This window comes from Canis lupus, chromosome 2 (assembly GCF_003254725.2).
Source record: "Canis lupus dingo isolate Sandy chromosome 2, ASM325472v2, whole genome shotgun sequence".
In the NCBI taxonomy this organism is placed as follows: domain Eukaryota; kingdom Metazoa; phylum Chordata; class Mammalia; order Carnivora; family Canidae; genus Canis; species Canis lupus.
This window is the reverse complement of record NC_064244.1, coordinates 20,331,476-20,350,715: the sequence shown is the minus strand read 5'-3', so window position 1 is coordinate 20,350,715 and position 19,240 is coordinate 20,331,476. Positions and strand designations below refer to the sequence as shown.

General features: G+C 37.8%; 1 protein-coding gene across 1 annotated transcript; it reads right to left on the bottom strand.

Annotated features, from left to right (window-relative positions):
• Positions 1 to 653: 653 nt before the first annotated feature.
• Positions 654 to 19,185, bottom strand: CDNF (cerebral dopamine neurotrophic factor). Its single transcript, XM_025445197.3, has 4 exons — positions 19,052 to 19,185; positions 8,464 to 8,591; positions 7,031 to 7,172; positions 654 to 1,322 (listed from the first exon to the last, which is right to left on the bottom strand). Exons 1-4 carry the CDS (start codon positions 19,164 to 19,166, stop codon positions 1,144 to 1,146), a joined length of 564 nt encoding a protein of 187 aa, XP_025300982.1. The 5' UTR covers positions 19,167 to 19,185; the 3' UTR covers positions 654 to 1,143.
• Between the last annotated feature and the right edge of the window lie 55 nt (positions 19,186 to 19,240).

Below are 19,240 nucleotides of genomic sequence, written 5' to 3'. Positions count from 1 at the left end.
AACTTTCCCATCCCCCCAGAAAGTTCCCTTTGCCGGCCTTCCCCACCTCTGCCTTCCACCCAGAGGGAGCCACTTGTACAGGGGAGTTCTTACTCTGATGTGACCAGAAAATAGAGCCAAGAATGATTTTACAATCTAAAGCTAATAAAATAGGGCAGCCCGGATGGCTCAGCGGTTTAGCGCCGCCTTCAGCCCAGGATGTGATCCTGGAGACCTGGGATCCAGTCCCTGTGTGGAGCCTGCTTCTCCCTCTGCCTGTGTCTCTGCCTCTCTCTCTCTCTCTGCCTCTCTCTCTCTCTCTCTCATAAATAAATAAAATATTTAAAAAAATAAAGCTAATAAAATAGCATTAGGAACCATAGAGCTCTATGTTGCCTGCAGATGCTGTTACCATGCTTTAATTCTCTATCAAAAGCTTGTCTAATATGTGGTAGAAAGGAATACAGAATACCTTGAACTTGGTTCAATCAATATGAGTGTTGATATGATTTGTTAAAACATTGACTATACTTGAGTGGATTCTTGATCTATTTTCTTTAAGTAGGTGTAAGTGAATTTTAAATAGGTATTCCTTCTATTGGGAAACCCTAATTTCAAGTAGTGCTTCCTGCCCTCCCATATTTGATACCAAAAAGAGCCAGAACATAAAATGATTTGCAGTTGAAAGTACAAAGTTTATTTTTTAAAACCTTTGATTATGTCATGTGATTGTGTTGGATTGACGGTGGGTGTTAGGTAGGCTAAACACTGTTTCTTTTGTCTTAAACCAATATATTTAATTAAAAATCAGTGCACAGAGAGGGGCCTCTGAGCACTGTCTTCTTTTTTCGAATTGACTTATTCCATCCATTTTTCAGTAGTTCATCTTTCCCAATTTTAAGGAAACAGGCAAAGAAAGATATATAATCCTTATAAAAATTATGAGAAAGGCACTGTTAGGTTGGGTACACTGGAAATATAAGACACCACGAATATTAACAGTTTTCACTGTAATTCCAAGTAACCAATTCTTGGCTGGTTGTGTTAACCAAAACAAAAAATGTGAGACCACATACAGCACAACTCCTGGTTACTCTTAACCAACAAGTCCATATCCTGGAGAGTCACTGTATCTGTCATTAATGGTGTAGCAACATCCGAGGATCAGAGCTCTGTTTTGGGATGGGCTGCTGCATACTTGGGTGCCAGTTCAGTGATCAGATTCACATAGTCAGTTTTTTCCGCACAGGCTATGCACTCCTCTCCCCAGCTGTGCAGTATCTGTTTCAGCTCTGCTACTCTCATCTTTGACAGGTCCACTGATGCCAAGTCCAGTTTCTTTTCTAAATGACAAAAAGGAAAAGCAGTTTTTAAAAAAAAAAAAAAAAAAAAACAACTGTGAAACACTTAGAAAAGCCAGTGGTGTTACTTATCTTGGTGCTGACTACCCTATGTTTCAAAGTGGGGATCAGTTCCAATTTCTATGGAAACCAAGACATACCTAAGGAAAATGTGTTATGTACAAAGCTATTGGGATCATTAGTGTTCTATTAAACTTGTTTTCCATGGAATTATACTTGCTTCAAAACAGGGGACCGGGTAGATTTGCAGTATTTTGTGACTTCTCAAGACCATAATTATTAAACCATGACTGCACAGCATTCTAATTGCTGCTCCTAAAATACAAAGAAGGGAACTGATAAATGACGGTGCCTTGAAATGGCCTTGAGTGTGGCCAACTGAAAGCCCTTAACTGTAATTAATTAAAGAAAAAATAAATAAATAAATAAATAATTGTAATTAATTAGAAAGTGATAGTTCACCTTCTATACTGAAGACATGTCTGCACTAAAACAGATGGACATACCTATTACAAAGCACTATTGAGTTTTTAAATACAAATATAAAGAAACCAAAACACATGAATAAAATTAAGAGCATTTTCACTGAGCCTTAATTGTTTGGGAATCTCTGCTTGAACTCACCTGATCCTCTGTCCCTACTGGGATTACAGAATCATCACAGCATTCATTTATAGTCCTTTGGGATATGCCCACGTCTCTAATGCAGGCTCTTTGGTGCCAGCCGATCTGGCTCCTAACCTTCTTGCCAATAACACTTGTCATGAACATCCAACTCCTCTAGAAAGACTACTGCTCCCATTTACTATCTATAGACAATGTCAAGAACTCAGCTACTTCTCTAATGCAAAACCCAAAGATAGGAAATACAAACAAACAAAGCTCATCTATAACATACTTATGATTATAATCCCCGTCAGAAAGGGGAAATTCTTTTCCTTCCCCCTCCCCCATGACCAGCTGTGTGTTTGAACATGGATGCAACATTAATGTTGCCACAATAAGTGGCAGCTCAGAACCTTTGCAGCTTGACTTCTCTTGAGGAGCCCTTTCCTTTTTTTTCCCTGCATAAGGCAACACAGCATTTAAGTCTTTCAACAACCTAACATAGTTGTCAAGTGACTTATCAAAAATTTCCAGTAACTGCTCAAATTTAAAAGTTGGATTTTATACTTAGGAATAAATTTAATCAAGGAGGTGAAAGATCTATACACTGAAAACTACCAGACTTTGATGAAATAAATTGAAGAAAACACAAATGGAAAAACATCCTGTTTGTGGATTGGAAGATTAATATTGCTAAAATGCCCTTTCTACCCAAAGCCATCTACAGATTTAATGCAATCCCCATCAAAATTCCAGTGGCACTTTTCACAAGAAATAGGAAAAACAACCCCAATTTGTATGGAACCACTAAAGATCCTGAATAGCCAAAGCAACCCTCAGAAAGAACAAAGCTGGAAGCATCCTGATGTCAAACGATACTGCAAAGCTATAATAAAACAGTGTGGTACTGGCATAAAAACAGACACATACACCAATGGAGTAGAATCAAAAGCCCAGAAATTAACCCTTGCATATAAGGTCAACAGTATTTGACAAAGGAGCCAAGAATATTCAATGCAGAAAGAACAGTCTCTTCAGTAAATGGTGTTTGGAAAACGGGATAACCACATGCAGAAAAATGAAACAGGACTCCTATCTTATATCACTTGGGAAAATTAACTTGAAATGGATTAACAAGTTAAATATAAGACCCCAAACCATAAATAACTAGGAAGAAAACATGGGGAAAGTCTCCTTGACATTGGTCTTGGCAACGATTTTTTGGATATGACACCAAAGCACAACACCAAAGCAAAAATCAGTAAGTGGTACAAAATAAACTAAAAAGTTTCTGCCCAGAAAAGAAGCCATCAACAAAATCAATGGCAAGTTATGGGATAGGAGAAATTATTTGAAAATCATATATCTGATATGGGGTTAATGTCTAAAATATATAAAGAACTCACGCAACTCAATAGCAAAAAAATCCCAAACCATCTGACTAAAAAAATAGGCAGAGGGACTGAATTGATATTCTCCCAAAGAAGACATATACATGGCCAACAGATACATGATAAGGTATTCAACATCACTAATCATAAGGGAGATGCAAAACGGCACTACAATGAGGTATCACTTCATATTTGTTAGAATGGCTGTCATCAAAAACCTAAGATAGGGCAGCCTGGGTGGCTCAGCAGTTTAGCGCCGCCTTCAGCCTGGGGCATGATCCTGGAGACCCAGATCGGTATCAAGTCCCACGTCAGGCTTCCTGCATGGAGCCTGCTTCTCCCTCTGCCTGTGTCTCTGCCTCTCTCTCTCTCTCTCTCTCTCTCTCTCTCTCCCTCCCTCTCTTGTGTCTCTCATGAATAAATAAAATCTTAAAAAAAAAAAAAAAAAAAAAACAAGATATAGCAAATGTTGAAAACAATTTGGAGGGATCCCTGCGTGGCGCAGCGGTTTGGCGCCTGCCTTTGGCCCAGGGCGCGATCCTGGAGACCCGGGATCGGATCCCACGTCGGGCTCCCGGTGCATGGAGCCTGCTTCTCCCTCTGCCTGTGTCTCTGCCTCTCTCTCTCTCTCTCTCTCTCTCTCTCTCTCTCTCTCTCTCTGTGACTATCATGAATAAATAAATAAAATCTTAAAAAAAAAAAAAAAAACAATTTGGAAAAAAATCACTGTCCCTGGCAGCATAAGTTTGTACAGCCACTATGGAAAACAGTATGGAAGTTCCTTTAAAAATTAAAAGACTGGGATGCCTAGGTGGCTCAGCAGCTTAGTGCCCGCCTCAGCCCAGGGCACGATCCTGGAGTCCGGGGATTGAGTTCCACATCGGGCTCCCTGCATGGAGCCTGGTTCTCCCTCTGCCTATGTATCTCTGTATCTCTCTCTCTCTCTCTCTCTCTGTGTCTCTCTCATGAACAGATAAATAAAATCTTTAAATAAATAAATAAACTATCAAATGACCTAGCATCCACTTCTGGGTATATATCAAAATGAAAATAGGTTATCAAAGAACTATCTGCACTTCCATGTTTATTGCAGCATTATTCATAATAGGCAAGATATGTAAACAAGCTAAGTATCTGTCAACAGATGAATGGATAAAGGAGATGTGTGTGTGTGTGAGAGAGAGAGAGATACGCAGGTATACACACACAATGGAGTGTGTATTATGGCTAGTGTAATATGGCTATTCTGCCATGAGAAAGGAAATCTTGCCACTTGCCACAACATGAATGGACTTTGAGGACATTATACTAAGTAAAATAAGTCAGACAGAGAAAGATAAATGCTGTATATCACTTACCAGTAGAATCTAAAAAAGCCAAACTAATAGAAACAGAAAGTAGAATGGTGGTTACCAGGGGCTGCAGGGTGGAGAAATTAAGGAGATTTTGGCAAAGGGTACAAACTTCCAGTGATAAGACAAGTTCTGGTAGACAAGATCTAATGTATGCCATGGTATTTATGGCTAATACTGTATTATATACTTGAAAGTTGCTAAGAGAGTAGATCTTAAATGTTATCACAAAATGATACGGTATTTATAAGACACAATGGAGGTGTTAGCTTATGTAATGGTGCTAATATTGCAATATATAAGTGTATCAAGTCAACATGTTATACACCTTAAACCTACACAAAGTTTTATGTTAATTATATCTTAATAAATCTGGAAAAAAATAGGTAAAAGTTAAATTTTAAGGCTTTTTTTATTTGGAGGATCAGCTACACCCTGTGTTCCAGAGAACCCTTCGATTTTTATAGTGATACCTATCCTTTAAAAAAAAAAATAGATCTAGTGAAAACATACTTTCAGGTCAAAAACCAAATGACACCTTCCTAATTAAAAACATAATCCAGGCAGCCTGGGTGGCTCAGTTTAGCGCCGCCTTCAGTCCAGGGCCTGATCCTGGAGACCGGGGATCAAGTCCCACATTGGGCTCCCTGCATGGAGCCTGCTTCTCCCTGTGTCTTTGCACCCCCGCCCCCACTCTGTGTCTCTCATGAATAAATAAATAAAAATCTTAAAAAAAAACAAAACATAATCTCTTCTACCCAATCTCAGCCTACCCAAAAGGCTGGTCCAGATACAAGTCCTATTCACTTACCTTGTTTGTTAATTTCATGACTGACTTAGCAAAATACCTTTAAACATAGATGCTTTTATAGCTTAAATTATTAATATCCCACCATTCAAACGCCCTGTTCAATCTTAACTTTCCTGCCAACAATAAGATGAGAAGGAGAATTTAGAACATCCTTCAAATGACTGAAGGAAAAAAAAATACTTTCTTGCAAGTGTCATTAGAGTTTTTGAGTTTTTCTAGAAAACTTGGCCTCTGGCATTAATTTTAAAAGAGGAAAAACCCTGTAACCCTAAACCTATAAGGAAAATGTTGATCCCAAAATTAAAACTAGTTCATGGCTCCCCAAGGGCCTCTAGTGGCCAGCATTGCCAAAACATTAGTAAATATGCATTTCTTCTCAATAATATATGAATATTTTTTGTAATTCAAGGACCCAAGTAGGATCCCTTGTATATACCAGATGTTATTCCAAATACATTTATCAAATGAAAGAATCAGGACAGGTTGGTCCCTTTTGTGAATATTGTTCATATGTATTCAATGATTTCTGCCTCTATTTCATTAGTTGGAAGCCAATAAAAACAGATGCCTTCCCCATAATCACTACCTTGGAGATTGGGGCCTGCCCTTGGCAAATTGAGAAATAGGTTGTCTTTGGTATCTTCTGACCTTAAACCTATTTAAAGCCAGCTTTGTTGCTATGGCGCATAGGCATATTACACAGCTATGTTGGAAAATAAGACTAAAATTATTCAGAGTCGGTGTTAATGACCTAGTTTGTAGTACTACAGTGGATCTGTAACACAAAACAATGACTTAAGAAAAAAAAATGTGTCTTTCCTGGTAAAATCTCAGGTATTAAGGATTGGCAAAGGGAGGGCTCCCCAGGCTTTTAACACACCTATTCAGTCTACCCAAAAGGCTGGTCCAGATACAAGTCTTCAGTACTGTATAAGAATAGATCTATATCTGTGAAATTCCTAAGGCCAAGGATAATGTTTTAAATAGGACATCTCCTTCCTTTCCTCACTGTTTATTTTAGGCACCCTTGATAAGCTTACTTCATCAAGCAAAACCTGACTTGATGTGAATAACCTATTTTCTAACATTTAAAACTGGCAGGATGGTAGACAAATCTAGGGGAAAAAGATACAGTCATTTTTAAAATTTCAAAGTTCCAACATCACATTTGAATAGATGCAACTTTTTGTTTTAATAGGTTACCAAGAGCCAAATCACCATGAATAGCTGCTCCCTTTGCATTTTGAATTTTTCCTTGACATACATAGTTGACATTGCCTTGGTGATTTAAGAGTTTAAACTTTGCTATCTGGGTTGGCAATTTTACCGAAAGCTGATTGTGCCAGGATTCATTTCTCTTTCCCCAAAGGAGCTCAGATGGCACTAGGCACCATTCAGCAGCCCAGCCACCTACTGGCAAGTGGAGATTGCCTTCCCTTCTCACACTGACTTTTTAGAAACAGGGACCTTGATTTAGGGAATTGGCAATCCCCTGGACATATTGGAAAAATACATTTGACTTCATTATACCATATTTCAGCTCACATATCTGGCTGTCCATCTTCTTGAGCTTCTCACAAATCTTTATTGCAGGCATATGCACACTCATTGGGCGAGCAACCTCACTGAGGATCTTTGTGGCTGCATCCTTCGTTGCTCCTAGGTAATAGCACTGAAGGGTACAAAGAGAAGTTAGTGTCCTGGGTGATGAAAAAATGTAGTTAGTATAGTTTTGGAGAAGTGAGAAAGAGGTTAACCTAGTTTTCTTGACCCAGCTATTAAATTTTAACCCCTGCTGACTAAGACACCAGAAAACAAATTATTCCATCCCCGTGATCATGTTAATTAGAAGCGCCCTACAATTCACATGATGCTCAAAAGACTAATAAGAGCCAACACTTGCTAAGTGTTTTCTCTGTGTGAGGTGCTGCTCTCAGGGCTTTAAAGGTCTTAACTTATTGAATTCTCACAACAATCCTGTGAAGTAAGTACTATAATTATCCTCATTTTACACCCAAGTCAACTGAAGGTCACTAGTTGGTAAGCAGAAGAGATAGAATTTAGAAACCTAGGATTTTGGCTCTAGAGTCCATATCCTTCTCCCTCATGTTAGGCTTGCCTTTCAGGTAGCTGCCTAACTGAAGCAATTTACATTTAAAAATATGAAACTTAATGCCACAAATAAATATTGAGAGTTTTACAATGTGTCAGTGGTGAACAGTCAACAATGCAGATTTAACTGACAAATTGAACATGAAAATTTTAGGCAAAATGAATTGGCCTGCAATTATCTGTAGTAAAGTAAAACACTATTGAAATAAGTCATCTGTGTAAATCCAGGTAACACATTATAAGATAATATAAATACCTCATTAGTTATATATAAATCACGTTATAGAAATATTTTGGGGCCGCCCAGGTGGTTCAGTGGTTTAGTGCTGCCTTCAGCCCAGGGTGTGATCCTGGAGACCCCAGATCGAGTCCCACATCAGGCTCCCTGCATGGAGCCTACTTCTCCTTCTGCCTGTGTCTCTGCCTCTCTCTCTCTCTTCCTCTCTCATGAATAAATAAATAAAATTTTTAAAAAAAGAAATATTTTGACAGGTTTGGTAATAATAGTCTTGGTAATAAATGGTCTTAGTAATAAATAGAAAATCTACCACTCTTAAACCAGGACAGAAAAATTCTCATTAGGAATTTGCATAAAAAAAAAGGAATTTGCGTAAAACATGGAATTTCTTGTCTATGGTTTATTCAGAAAACAAAATGAAACCGGATATATTCTAGATGAAAATACATAGGACTACATTTCACTGGAAGATCAATTTCTGCGTGCTATCTACAATGAACATGCTTGAGGCAAGCATCTAAGCAGGAGAACATTAAGACTAAGATGAAAAATGCAACTATTAACAGTTTTCTTCAAGCATAAGGGAAAAATGAAAGATGAAAATTTACCATACCAGGCGGTTTTCTTTTCCTTTGACATCCAAGCAAAAGCTGACCAATTCATTTTCTATGGTGTCTAGGGAAAAGTTGACTCCTCTGGCTATTAAGGAGTTATAGAATCGGTTCAAGAATTCTTTACATACTAGAAGGATCAAAGAAATTATGTAGTTACATACAATATAATCATACACTCATACAATACATACAATACACTTATGTGTATCCCCCACTCATCAAATGAAAAGTTAAATATGATTCAACACATTGTGACAATGGATTCAAATTATAAGTTAGAATGGTTTGGGGTCTACAGCTATTAGCTTAGTATTGGGTCTTGAATAATATGAACTTATCAAATCAATCAATCAAATGATCTTTGGAACCAAGTTGAATCTAAAAATGAGAATTTTCCCACAAAATTAACCTTAAGAGAGAATGTAGCTTTATATAGGATATGATGCTTGGGACAACTTTGTTTAAAGCACAGAGAAAAACCTGAATACATATCTTAAATGAAACCCCTTAGAAGTCTGCCTATGTCTCTATGTTCTATCATCACAAACCTAAGTAAAACTCCAATTTGAACAACCATATTCAATCCCAGCATCCAGAGCCAGTGAAGAGGTGGAGGGAACTAACTAAGAAGTGCAGGCAATAACCATAGTTAGCATTTGTTGGGTGCTTACAGGTGTTGGCACTGTTCTAATGTATGTTATTAACTCATTCAAGTCTCAGAACAAAGCTATGACGTAGATGCATTACTATCCTTATTTTACAGATGAGGTAACTGAGTCAAAGAGAGGCCAGTTAACTTGCCTAATAAGTGCTAGGGAGGAAATTAGATCCCAGGTCATCTGACCCTGGCCCTACACACGTATCCATTAGGTACTTCTGAAGTAGGAGGAGGATGCTTTCCCATGTTGCTTTCCCAGATGGGGCAAGCATCTGGCCCTAGCAAGCAGAGGATATGGCGGCCTAGAAGCTTATGCTGGAAAACAGTGGCCCTAGTATTGGAGAGAGAATTCTAGAGAAACATTCTAAGGAAGAGTGGAGAGTGCTCAGGCCCTTGCTTCTGTCCCTATTCTTGATTCATGGTATTAACTAAAACCAGATAATGGGCTCTCTCCTCCATCCCCAATATTCAAGTGTCTTATTTGTCTGTCTGATAAATGAGACAAGACTTCTGATCACCCTAGTACACAAACTAGACACCTACTGTAGTTTAAATTATGTTCATTTGATTAAATTAATTTTTTTATAAACATTTATTGAGCACTTCCTCTGTATAAAGCACTTTTGGAAGCACTACTAAAAGATAAACTTCAGGAAGTAGGAGGCAAGATCCAGAAAGGAGAATCAGGTTGCAAGAAGTAATGTGAGAAGAGAAAATGGCAAGTGGGAGAAAAATCTAAATCAAGATCAACTGTGTAAACAATAATAATAAACATGTAGGGGTATAAGCATAAGGTAAAACCCAAATACAGGACAATCCAAACACATAAGATGGGAAATAAAGGAGAATTCACATGAAACTTCTGAGATCCCTTATCATCCAGAAGAGGGTGGAGAAACATTACTGTTAAGTCATAATAATTTTTAGCCAATTAACCATGTTAACAATGACAGGGTAATAACTAAAAAATATAAACATTACTTTGAGATGGGTATTTGTGCAGGGCCTGGGGAGGGATTGTTAAAACATTATCAGTTCATTAGAAGGCAGAAAAGATTAGAAAAAGAAAGAAAAAAAAGCACAATAAGTGTTTTTTAAACTACAAAATTAAGTGGGAAAAATAAACCCAACTATATCATTAATTACAATAAGTATGAATGTATTAAGCTTGCAGTTATATAACAGTATTTTTCAGAGTAGAACTATTAAATGTTCAATTATATGCTATTTATAAGAGTCATATAAAGAGTGAGAATATAGCAAAAGGTTGAAAAAACAAAAAACAACATTAGGGAGATTTTAAAAATAAAAAGATATGCCTGGAAAATGCTAACCAAAATCTGCTTTAGTTCTGTAAAGCATTTTTGAGCATAACAACAGTCACTACCAATCAATCTGAACCATTTACCAGAAATATCAAAAAGAAATGTTCCAAACTAATGGACAGCCAATAACATAGCCTAATAATATAAAAACTTCTGATAGAACTATAAGGAGAAATTGACAAATTCACAATAACAATAGATGGTTGAACACTTTCACAGCAGTTATTTGATCAACTCAACCAAAAGTTGATAACGACATTAAACATTTAAGCACTATTCACAAGTTTGACCTTGTAACATACGAACTCCTCTCCCCCAAGTTAGAGAATCCACATTCTTTTCAAGAAAATATGGAATATTTACATTTATTTGCCAGGTAGTGGGTCAAAAAGCAGTTCTCAACAAGCACAAAAAAACCTGTACTAAGCAGGCCACATTCCCTGAACATAATTAGAAATCAGTAACAAAGCTAATATGATCCAACTCACTGTCTGCCCTCCTTACGCCCGGATATGTTTAAAATAACGCACTTCTAAGTAACCCATGGGTCACAGAAAAAGTAGTAACAGAAATGCAATTTTTAGTACTTAATTCCAGTAAAAATGCTATATATAAAACTAAAGGACTTCAGTTAAGCAGTACTTACAAAGAAATTCATAAATAAGTATGTATCTTTCAAAAGAAAAAAATAGAAAATTAATGAGAAAGCATTCAAGTTGTTTTAAAAATATAACTATATAAACCAAAAGAATATAGAAATTGTTAGATAATAAAACCATACAAACTAAGTACAAAAAAGTAAAGATAAAATGAAACTAATAAAGATAAGTTCTTAGCAAGGAAAAAAATTTAAGTGATAAATCATATAATATTCAGACAACCAAATAACAAGTAAGAACTTTTGGTAATTAAAAATATTGCTGAATTAAAGAGAAAAGTCATCAGATTTATTGCGGAGATCAAGTTGGGGCAGGGGCAGGGGCGGGGAATCACCAGGAAGTAGACCACAAAACAAACAGGTTGAAAATGATTAATAAAATTTGAGAAATTCAGGAAGACAAATACCTAAATAATACAAGCTTCAGAAAGATAGAAGAGGCAATTGCCAAAGAACCAAAATAGGAAATATTCTCATTAGCAGAAGACATGAATATCTGGATTGGTAGACCCACAAAATTGAAAAAGATCTATACCAAAACACAAAAATCAAGAAACTTTGGAACACCTGTAAAAAAGAAAAGATTCTATAATTCTGAAATCTAAAAAAGCTCTAATAACAGTATAAAATAGAGTGAAACAGAGTTATGAAATAGATTTGCTAACACTGGAAACTATAAGAAAATGACTTAATATCATCAAAATTCTACAGAAAAAAAATTTTTTTTTTCAGAAAACATATTTTTGACCAAGAATTCTATAAGCAGGTAAGCTATTTTAATGTAAAAGTAAATAAAGTCATTTCCAACATTCAAGATCTCAAAATTATATTATCATGCACTGTTTTTCAGGACAGTAGGCTTCACCAAACTGGAAGAATGAAGCAATCAAAGGAATGCCTTGGGTTCCAGGAAACAAAGGCTCAAACACAACAAAGAGGCCAAGGAAATTCCCTGGAGGGGAGGGGAGTGAACCATAGGAAGCCAGCCACATAGCAGGCTGGAAAGATGCCTGTCCAGGTTAGAACAGGACACAGAGAGTCCCAGGAATTATGTTACCAAGCAGAAAATCAAACTAATAGACTACCTGATGTGGCTAACATGTTCAGAGATGATTTTCAGCTGTGTATATATGTATATGTATATATGACATACATATATGATATGATCAATTAATGATTGGAACAAAACCAGAGAAAAATTAAGGCAAGTTTTTGTTTTGTTTTTTTTTAAGATTTTATGTATTTATTCACAATAGACATAGAGGAGAGAGAGAGGCAGAGACACAGGCAGAGGGCGAAGCAGGCTTCATGCAGGGAGCCTGATGCAGGGCTTGATCCCAGACTTCAGGATCACACCCTGGGCCAAAGGCAGGAACTAAACCGCTGAGCCACCCAGGGATCCCCTGGCAAGTTTTAATTCAAGGGGAGAAAGATGTACATGAAAGATGAAATCCTGGTGCACTAGGTAACTCACTTCTGAATAATATTGACATGGGCCCAACAATATAAATCCTGAAGTTTATTTTTAACCCAAATAGTGATATAAATGCATGTAAAATGGGGGAATGTGTGTGCAGAAGACAGATGTGGGTGGGTGTAATAAATCTAAAACTTAAAAAAAAATGAAAAATAAAAAAATAAAAAATAAAAAAAAATCTAAAACTTCATTTTCCAAAGATAATAAAAATGCAAAACTGAAAAAGAATTATAAGCAGTTTATTTAGATTAATAAAGATATGTGTCAGACAGGGACACCTGAGTGAGTCAGCAGTTGAGCATCTGCCTTTGGCTCAGGTAGTGATTGAGTTCCTGGATAAGTCCTGCATCAGCGGGCTCCCTGCATGGAGCCTGCTTCTCCCTCTGCCTGTGTCTCTGCCAATCTTTCTCTCTCTCTCTCTCATGAATAAATAAAATATTTTTAAAAACCCCAATAGAACGTTTATAGATTTTACAACCTGGTCCAAAAATACACACATAAAGGACGCCTGGATGGCTCAGCGGCTGACCATCTGCCTTTGGGTCAGGGCGTGACGCTGGAGTTCCAGGATCGAGTCCCACATCGGGCTCCCTGTGAGTACCCTGCTTCTTCTTCTGCCTGTGTCTCTGCCTCTCTCTCTCTGTCTCTCATGAATGAATAAAATATTTTTAAAAAATACACATGAAGAAACAAGAGCAAATGAAAGCTAAGGAATGTTTGAAGAAGAAAATAAAAAGGAGTCTGAGGAGTGGACACTATCAGATATCAAGATTTAGTTCTAGAGTGATGGCATTGAAAACAGTGTGGAAATGCCACAGAAATAGACCAGGAGAACTAGGCTAGAAACAAATGCACAAATCTCGAAGAGGTTGGTAAAGGATGGAAGTGATGCTAAAAATCAATAGAGGATAAAAATTTACTAGTCAGTAAATAGTACAAAGACAACTTACCACGGCATATGATGACTGACAACCCTTCCACTTGCTAAGGAGATCCTATCAAACCCCTGCTCCTACACTTGTGCCCTCTCCCTCCCGTCTTGTTCCCCATTAGCCCACAACGTACTGTTACTTCTCACATCTCAGAAACAATAGAAAGCTCTCTCAACACCACATCTTCCCCATCTCCCCACCCGCCACCATCAAATACCACCCCATTTCCCCACTCCTCTTTAAGAAAAAGACTCAAAAATTCTTTATGCTGCGGTTTCCAAGTCTCTTTTCTCTTCCTCTCCCTCACTCCCCCACACCTAGTTTAAAGTCAGTGAGTTATAAAAGATTTGTTGTGAAAAACAGAGTCCTTTGCTTCCCTTTGTTACCTGGTTATTTGAAATTTTTTGTCTGCTTGCTTATTTTGTCCTGCATGATACTTACAGTCACTTGAAATGTATTCGTGGAGATCATTAAGGCCTAAATTGAAGATGCTTTATTTCCATAAAGGATTTATGTCTGTATTTTTTCAGGCTTAGGAGTTACTAGCCAGGGACTAGTTTAAATGAAACTGACAGCTTGATATTTTTTTTGTGAATTTTAGCTGTAAATCCAAGTGAGGACATCTTGTGGTTATAATCTCAGAAATGTATTTATTCTTTTTATTCTGCTCACTGTCAAGGAAATTTTCCTTAGAGACCCCTGTGGGCAGGGATGGGTTAGGTTTATGGCTCATTCAACCTTACTCTGAGGGAGTAACCCTTTGGGAATTCCAGGTTAACAGAGAAGAGTGTCCTAGTGGACTCCCCACTTGAAACAAGTCTTAGGCTTTGCCTTCCATCTCATTCACACCAAACATCGTCTTTACTTTGGCCAGTGTCACCCGGGGAAAATGAGTGTAAACTCAGTTTGCCATTTGGGATTACTTCTTCCCCTTCAATTTTGCCCTAGTAAATCTTTGTCTTGTCAGCTCTTGGTTCCTTTATGATGTTTTCATATTTTCTCCTGCAGCATTAGGGTATCTTGGTCAGATTACAACAATCTGACCCACTAAATTCCCAACAGTCTAATCAGATTATTTAAAAATGAAAGTCAGATTATGCTACTTCACCTGCTCAAAACCCTCCTGTGGTTTTTTTTTTTTTTTTCCTTTCTGTATCAGCCAGAGTCTGATCCAGTCTTTAGATTGTCCCATGGTCTCTGATGACCTGACTTCTCACAGCTTCTCACACCTCAGCTTCTGTCACCTCTCCCACTTAAGCCACATTGCTCTGTCCTCAACAATGTACCTAGACTGGGTGTGAAATATATATTTTTTGGCTGAATAAAAGAGCTCCTGTATATCTATAAAAAATAATCCCACAGTCCAAAAGGGAAGAGTTAGGTTGAAAATGCATATAACATCTCACCCAGAAATTCTTCTTCTATGACCTAGAAAAATCATCATATATGTGCTCTAGGAGACATGTATAAGAATATTCAGAGCACCATTGTTTCAAATTATGTAAAAGTGGGAAGAACCTAACCATACCTCCAAGAGAGAACAGTTGCATTTCACTCAGAAAGTGGAATTGTATAGGCAAGTTAAAAAGAATGAACTACATCTATAGTTCTCAATGTATATAAATGCCCCAATATAATGTTGAATGAAAAAAGTTGCAAGTGAATATGTACAATGTACAATTATATACATCTAAGATCCAAAAAATTACATAATTTGTGGATACACACTTTTATAGTAAAAGTTCTTCAAAAATGGAAAAGCAGCACACATTAACTTTAGAACAGACATTTGTCCTGGAAATGGAGAGAAAACAGTGGCTCAAATGTTTTATTTTATTTTTTAAAGAAAGAGAATAGTAGCAAATGTGGCAAAATATTAACAGTTAATCTAGATGCTAGGTATATGTCATAAAAAATGTTCCTGTATGTTTGAAGTATTTCCTAATTGATGTTAAAAACTCACCACAGTATCTTCGACCATCACAGAAATCCCCAGTATGCTCAATAAAATATTTGGTAATATTAATGAAATTGAATTTAAAATGTTAAAGTGAAATCACACATCAATTAAGCAATTATTAGCCAGAGCCCAAAAGGAGAAAATAGGATTTGGAAAATATAATAATGCCACCTGCAGGAAAAGAGCTACAAGTTATTCAAAAAGATAATGATAAACGTTTAAAGTCAGGTTAGTGGAATAATTAAACTGGAAGTGAGCTAGAAATATTATTTTCAACAGTTCCATCCACATCTTCTCACACCGAAATCAGTCCCACATTATCTGTTTGATTTTAGAGGAAAAATAAAAGACAACAGATTAATCTTGGACACCAGGACTAGAGGAGAATTGCTACCTAAGAACATAACACATGTTGTTATAAGGAGTTTAGGAGTTTAAGAATAGTCAGATCTTGAATAATTTGTATACCACTTAATTTTTCTGATTTTATTTTTAATATTTCCTTAAATGATTTAGTTCCTAACACTATACTGAGAAAGCAATATAGGTGATAATTCAGTGCTTGGATTCTGAAACCAGACTCCCTGCATCCAAATCCTGACTTTACTGATTACTAGCTGTGTGACTTTGGGCCTTTCACTATTGAATCATCTGACAGTCTAACTTGAAGGTCATCAGAATTTTTCTTCTGGCTGCATTTAAGGTTTTCTAATTTTTTCTTCTTCTTTCTCTCTAGTGATTCATTCTTGACAACTTCTTCAATCTTCTTCCTAATTCTTTTATCAGCTGTATGTAATCTGCTGTTAATACTATTAATTTGTTTGTAGCCATTTAATCTGGTTCTTTTCCAAATATGGTTGGACATTTTTAAGAGTCTTTTGCCCCATTTTCATATTTTTCAATCCCTTCCTTCATCTCTTTAAACATAATAAATGTATTTTCTATTCTGTGTCTGATAATTCCAGTACCTGAAGCCTTTTCTCTGGTCCCTGCCACTAGTTCAACTGGCTGTCACTTATGGTGCCCTTCTTTCCTGTGAGTGCCAGAACTTTCTGAATGTGAGCTTTATTTCTTAGACTCTAGCTGTGAGAATTATTTGTAGACTGGGTTAAAGGTGGATTCTTACAGGTAAGAACAATATTTGCTGATGTCTGCTTAAAATCCCTTTAAACTAAAACTTCAGTTTGAGATGTTCTGGACCCTTCAAGTTGTGTGCCTTTGGGCCTCAATGCCTATGTGGGTTATCTTGTGATTAGGAGTTATCTGGAGACATTTTTGTTTTCCCTTTTGGTACAAAGTTCAAGTACCACACTTAATTTTACTCTCTAAAGATGAGGGTAGAGCTGTGGTTATTTCCAGGTCACATTTTATAATGGAGGTGAGCTCTTTGGGGTTTCAAATTAATTGGGGGGAAAACCTAGTATTATACTCCTAACTTGGGAAGGTCCTGGGCTTTATCTTTATTCTTGATTTTACCAAAGCCAGGAAAACCTAAATTCAGATCGCCTGGATAACAAATGCCCTCAAGGCAAAAGCCATCTACCAGCCTTTACCTCTTTGAGTTTCCACTTTTACCTTTATTTTTGGCCTTGGTAACGTTATGCCTTACTAACTTACTCTTAAAATTATTTTTAGGAGTGCCTGGGTAGCTAAGTTGGTTGAACGTCTGACTCTTGATTGTGGTTCAGGTTCTGATCTCGGAGGGTCAAGGGATAGAGCTCCTCAGGGGAATGTTTTCTGGTCTGTCTCTCCCTCTGCCCCCCTCCCGCTCACAGTCTCTCTCCTTGTCTCTCAAAAATAAATAAACCTTAAAAATATTTTTTTTTACATTTTTTTATTTTATTCAGTGCTTATAGCTGTTTTCAGCTAGAGGATCAGTCATGTCTTTTGGAGCTCAAAGTCCTATTCATTCCTAATGCTATTACTAGGAACAGAACATTAAATACAACAGCCTGTCATTTGTGTTTTTAACATTCATTGAGCAATTAGTAGGTACCAGACGGTGTTCTAGGTTGTTGAAAAAGAAAGTCCATACCCTCAAAGATTACATTCCAGGGAATAAATAGAAGAATCTCCTGGCTGTGAAGAAAAAGCAACATAATGGGGGTAGAAAGTGACAAGATAAATAGTGTTACCCTAAAAGGGGTAGTTAAGGAAAAAGTGGATAAAGTGGTACTTGTGCAGAAACCTTAAGAATGGGAGTGAAAACCACGAGTGGACTACTTGGGGTAGAACTCTCCCAGCAGAGGGGAGAAGTGCAAAGGCTCTAATGCAGGAAGTCCTTGGTGGGTCCAAAGATAGGGCACCAGGGTGGCAGAAGCAGAGTGAGCAAGAGGAGGGAGGACAGTAGACAATGAGGTCTAGTCAAACATGCAATAATCACAATATGCTGTAATAAATCTAGGAAAGATGGCATAAGCTTCACATCGAGATGCTCTGGCTTTTCTGAAATGTTTTTAGGTAGTAGCTGGAGAAATTGCTACTAATGAGTAATCAGATCAATTGTTTATGTCTCACAAATTCTGCTTTAAATGTATAGCATGCAGTTATAAGATTCTTTAAACAAAATTATAACTTAGCTGAATAAATATATCTAAAGAAAGTTTAAAAATGACATCGTGTGGGTATTTCAAATTTCTGGAGAGAAAGTTTAAGTATTGTAGGGCTGGTAGAAAACTGGACTCCAATTCTTAGCACTTCATTAAGTTATTATACAAACTTCACTCATCCAGTTATTCAATGTATACTGTGAACCTACAGTTTCTGGTTAAGTAGGGATAGAGTCCCAAGATCACACAAGGGTGAGGAGGATATACACTTATGTAAATTGTTTGGGTGAATGAGATATGATTATTACAGCAGTCCAGGAGGAAGGGGCTAGCATAGCTAACTATCTTCTTTGACCTTGTTAACAACCCTCTGAGGTAGGTATAATCACGCTGATTTTGCAATCAAGAGGTTTGGGGGCTCAGAGCCAGAAGAGTTGGTGGAACCTAAACCCAAGTGTTCTGATTGCAAACGCACAGCTGAGGTTCTGCGAACTGGAAAGAAATCATTGCTGGGTATTCCTCTTGAATCAACGTACTGCTTTGTAAAGCAACTTGACTCTGTAAAGTTCTAACAAACGTTAGTTCTATTCTGTTTATGGCACCTCAACTCAATTACACACAACTTGTTTTATTTTTCTTTTGGGAGTCAAACAAATTTAAATTTGAAAGACATCTCCTGGGCAGGGAGAGGCCGGATTCGCCCGCCCGGATTCGCCAGCAACAGCATCATTGACGGAGCGCCAGGGTCTTCAGAAGCTAGTAGCGTCTGCACAACATCTAATCCAAATCCAAACTCTCCAGTTTTGACCGCAGCAGTTTAATAGACCAGAACGCGGCCTCAAGGCGTCACTGGGCCCGGCTCGAACTTTTGCCCAGGACTGGAAGACGGCGATGGGAAGCCAGGGAAGCGGACCTGCATATCCTGAATCTAATGTTATTTATAGCCAGGGCCAGGAGAAGCCAAAGCCGACGACAGCTGCGCTGCAGCGCGGTGCCACTGTCACGCAAGCAGGGCTCACACCGCTCACCTTCACAGTCGGCCCCTGGCCTCTCCCCGGCCTCGTGGCCCAGCGCCAGCCCCGGGTTAGAGACCCAAAGCCCGGCACAAAAGGCCACCACTGCGGCCGGGCCCGTGCACCACATGCTGAGCCAGCCGCGCAGGACGCCTCGCCACCTGCGCCCACCAACAGCCACGCTGCGATGTAGCCCGGAACCGC

What these genes read in the sequence shown, in the direction of transcription:
- CDNF (XM_025445197.3), bottom strand. Translation starts at nt 19,166, where the DNA reads ATGTGGTGCACGGGCCCGGCCGCAGTGGTGGCCTTTTGTGCCGGGCTT. An exon ending in GCCAGGGGCCGACTGTGAAG is followed by an intron (nt 8,592 to 19,051) that starts GTGAGCGGTGTG and finishes TGATCCTTCTAG; the next exon opens with TATGTAAAGAATTCTTGAAC. An exon ending in GATATGTGAGCTGAAATATG is followed by an intron (nt 1,323 to 7,030) that starts GTATAATGAAGT and finishes TTTGTCATTTAG; the next exon opens with AAAAGAAACTGGACTTGGCA.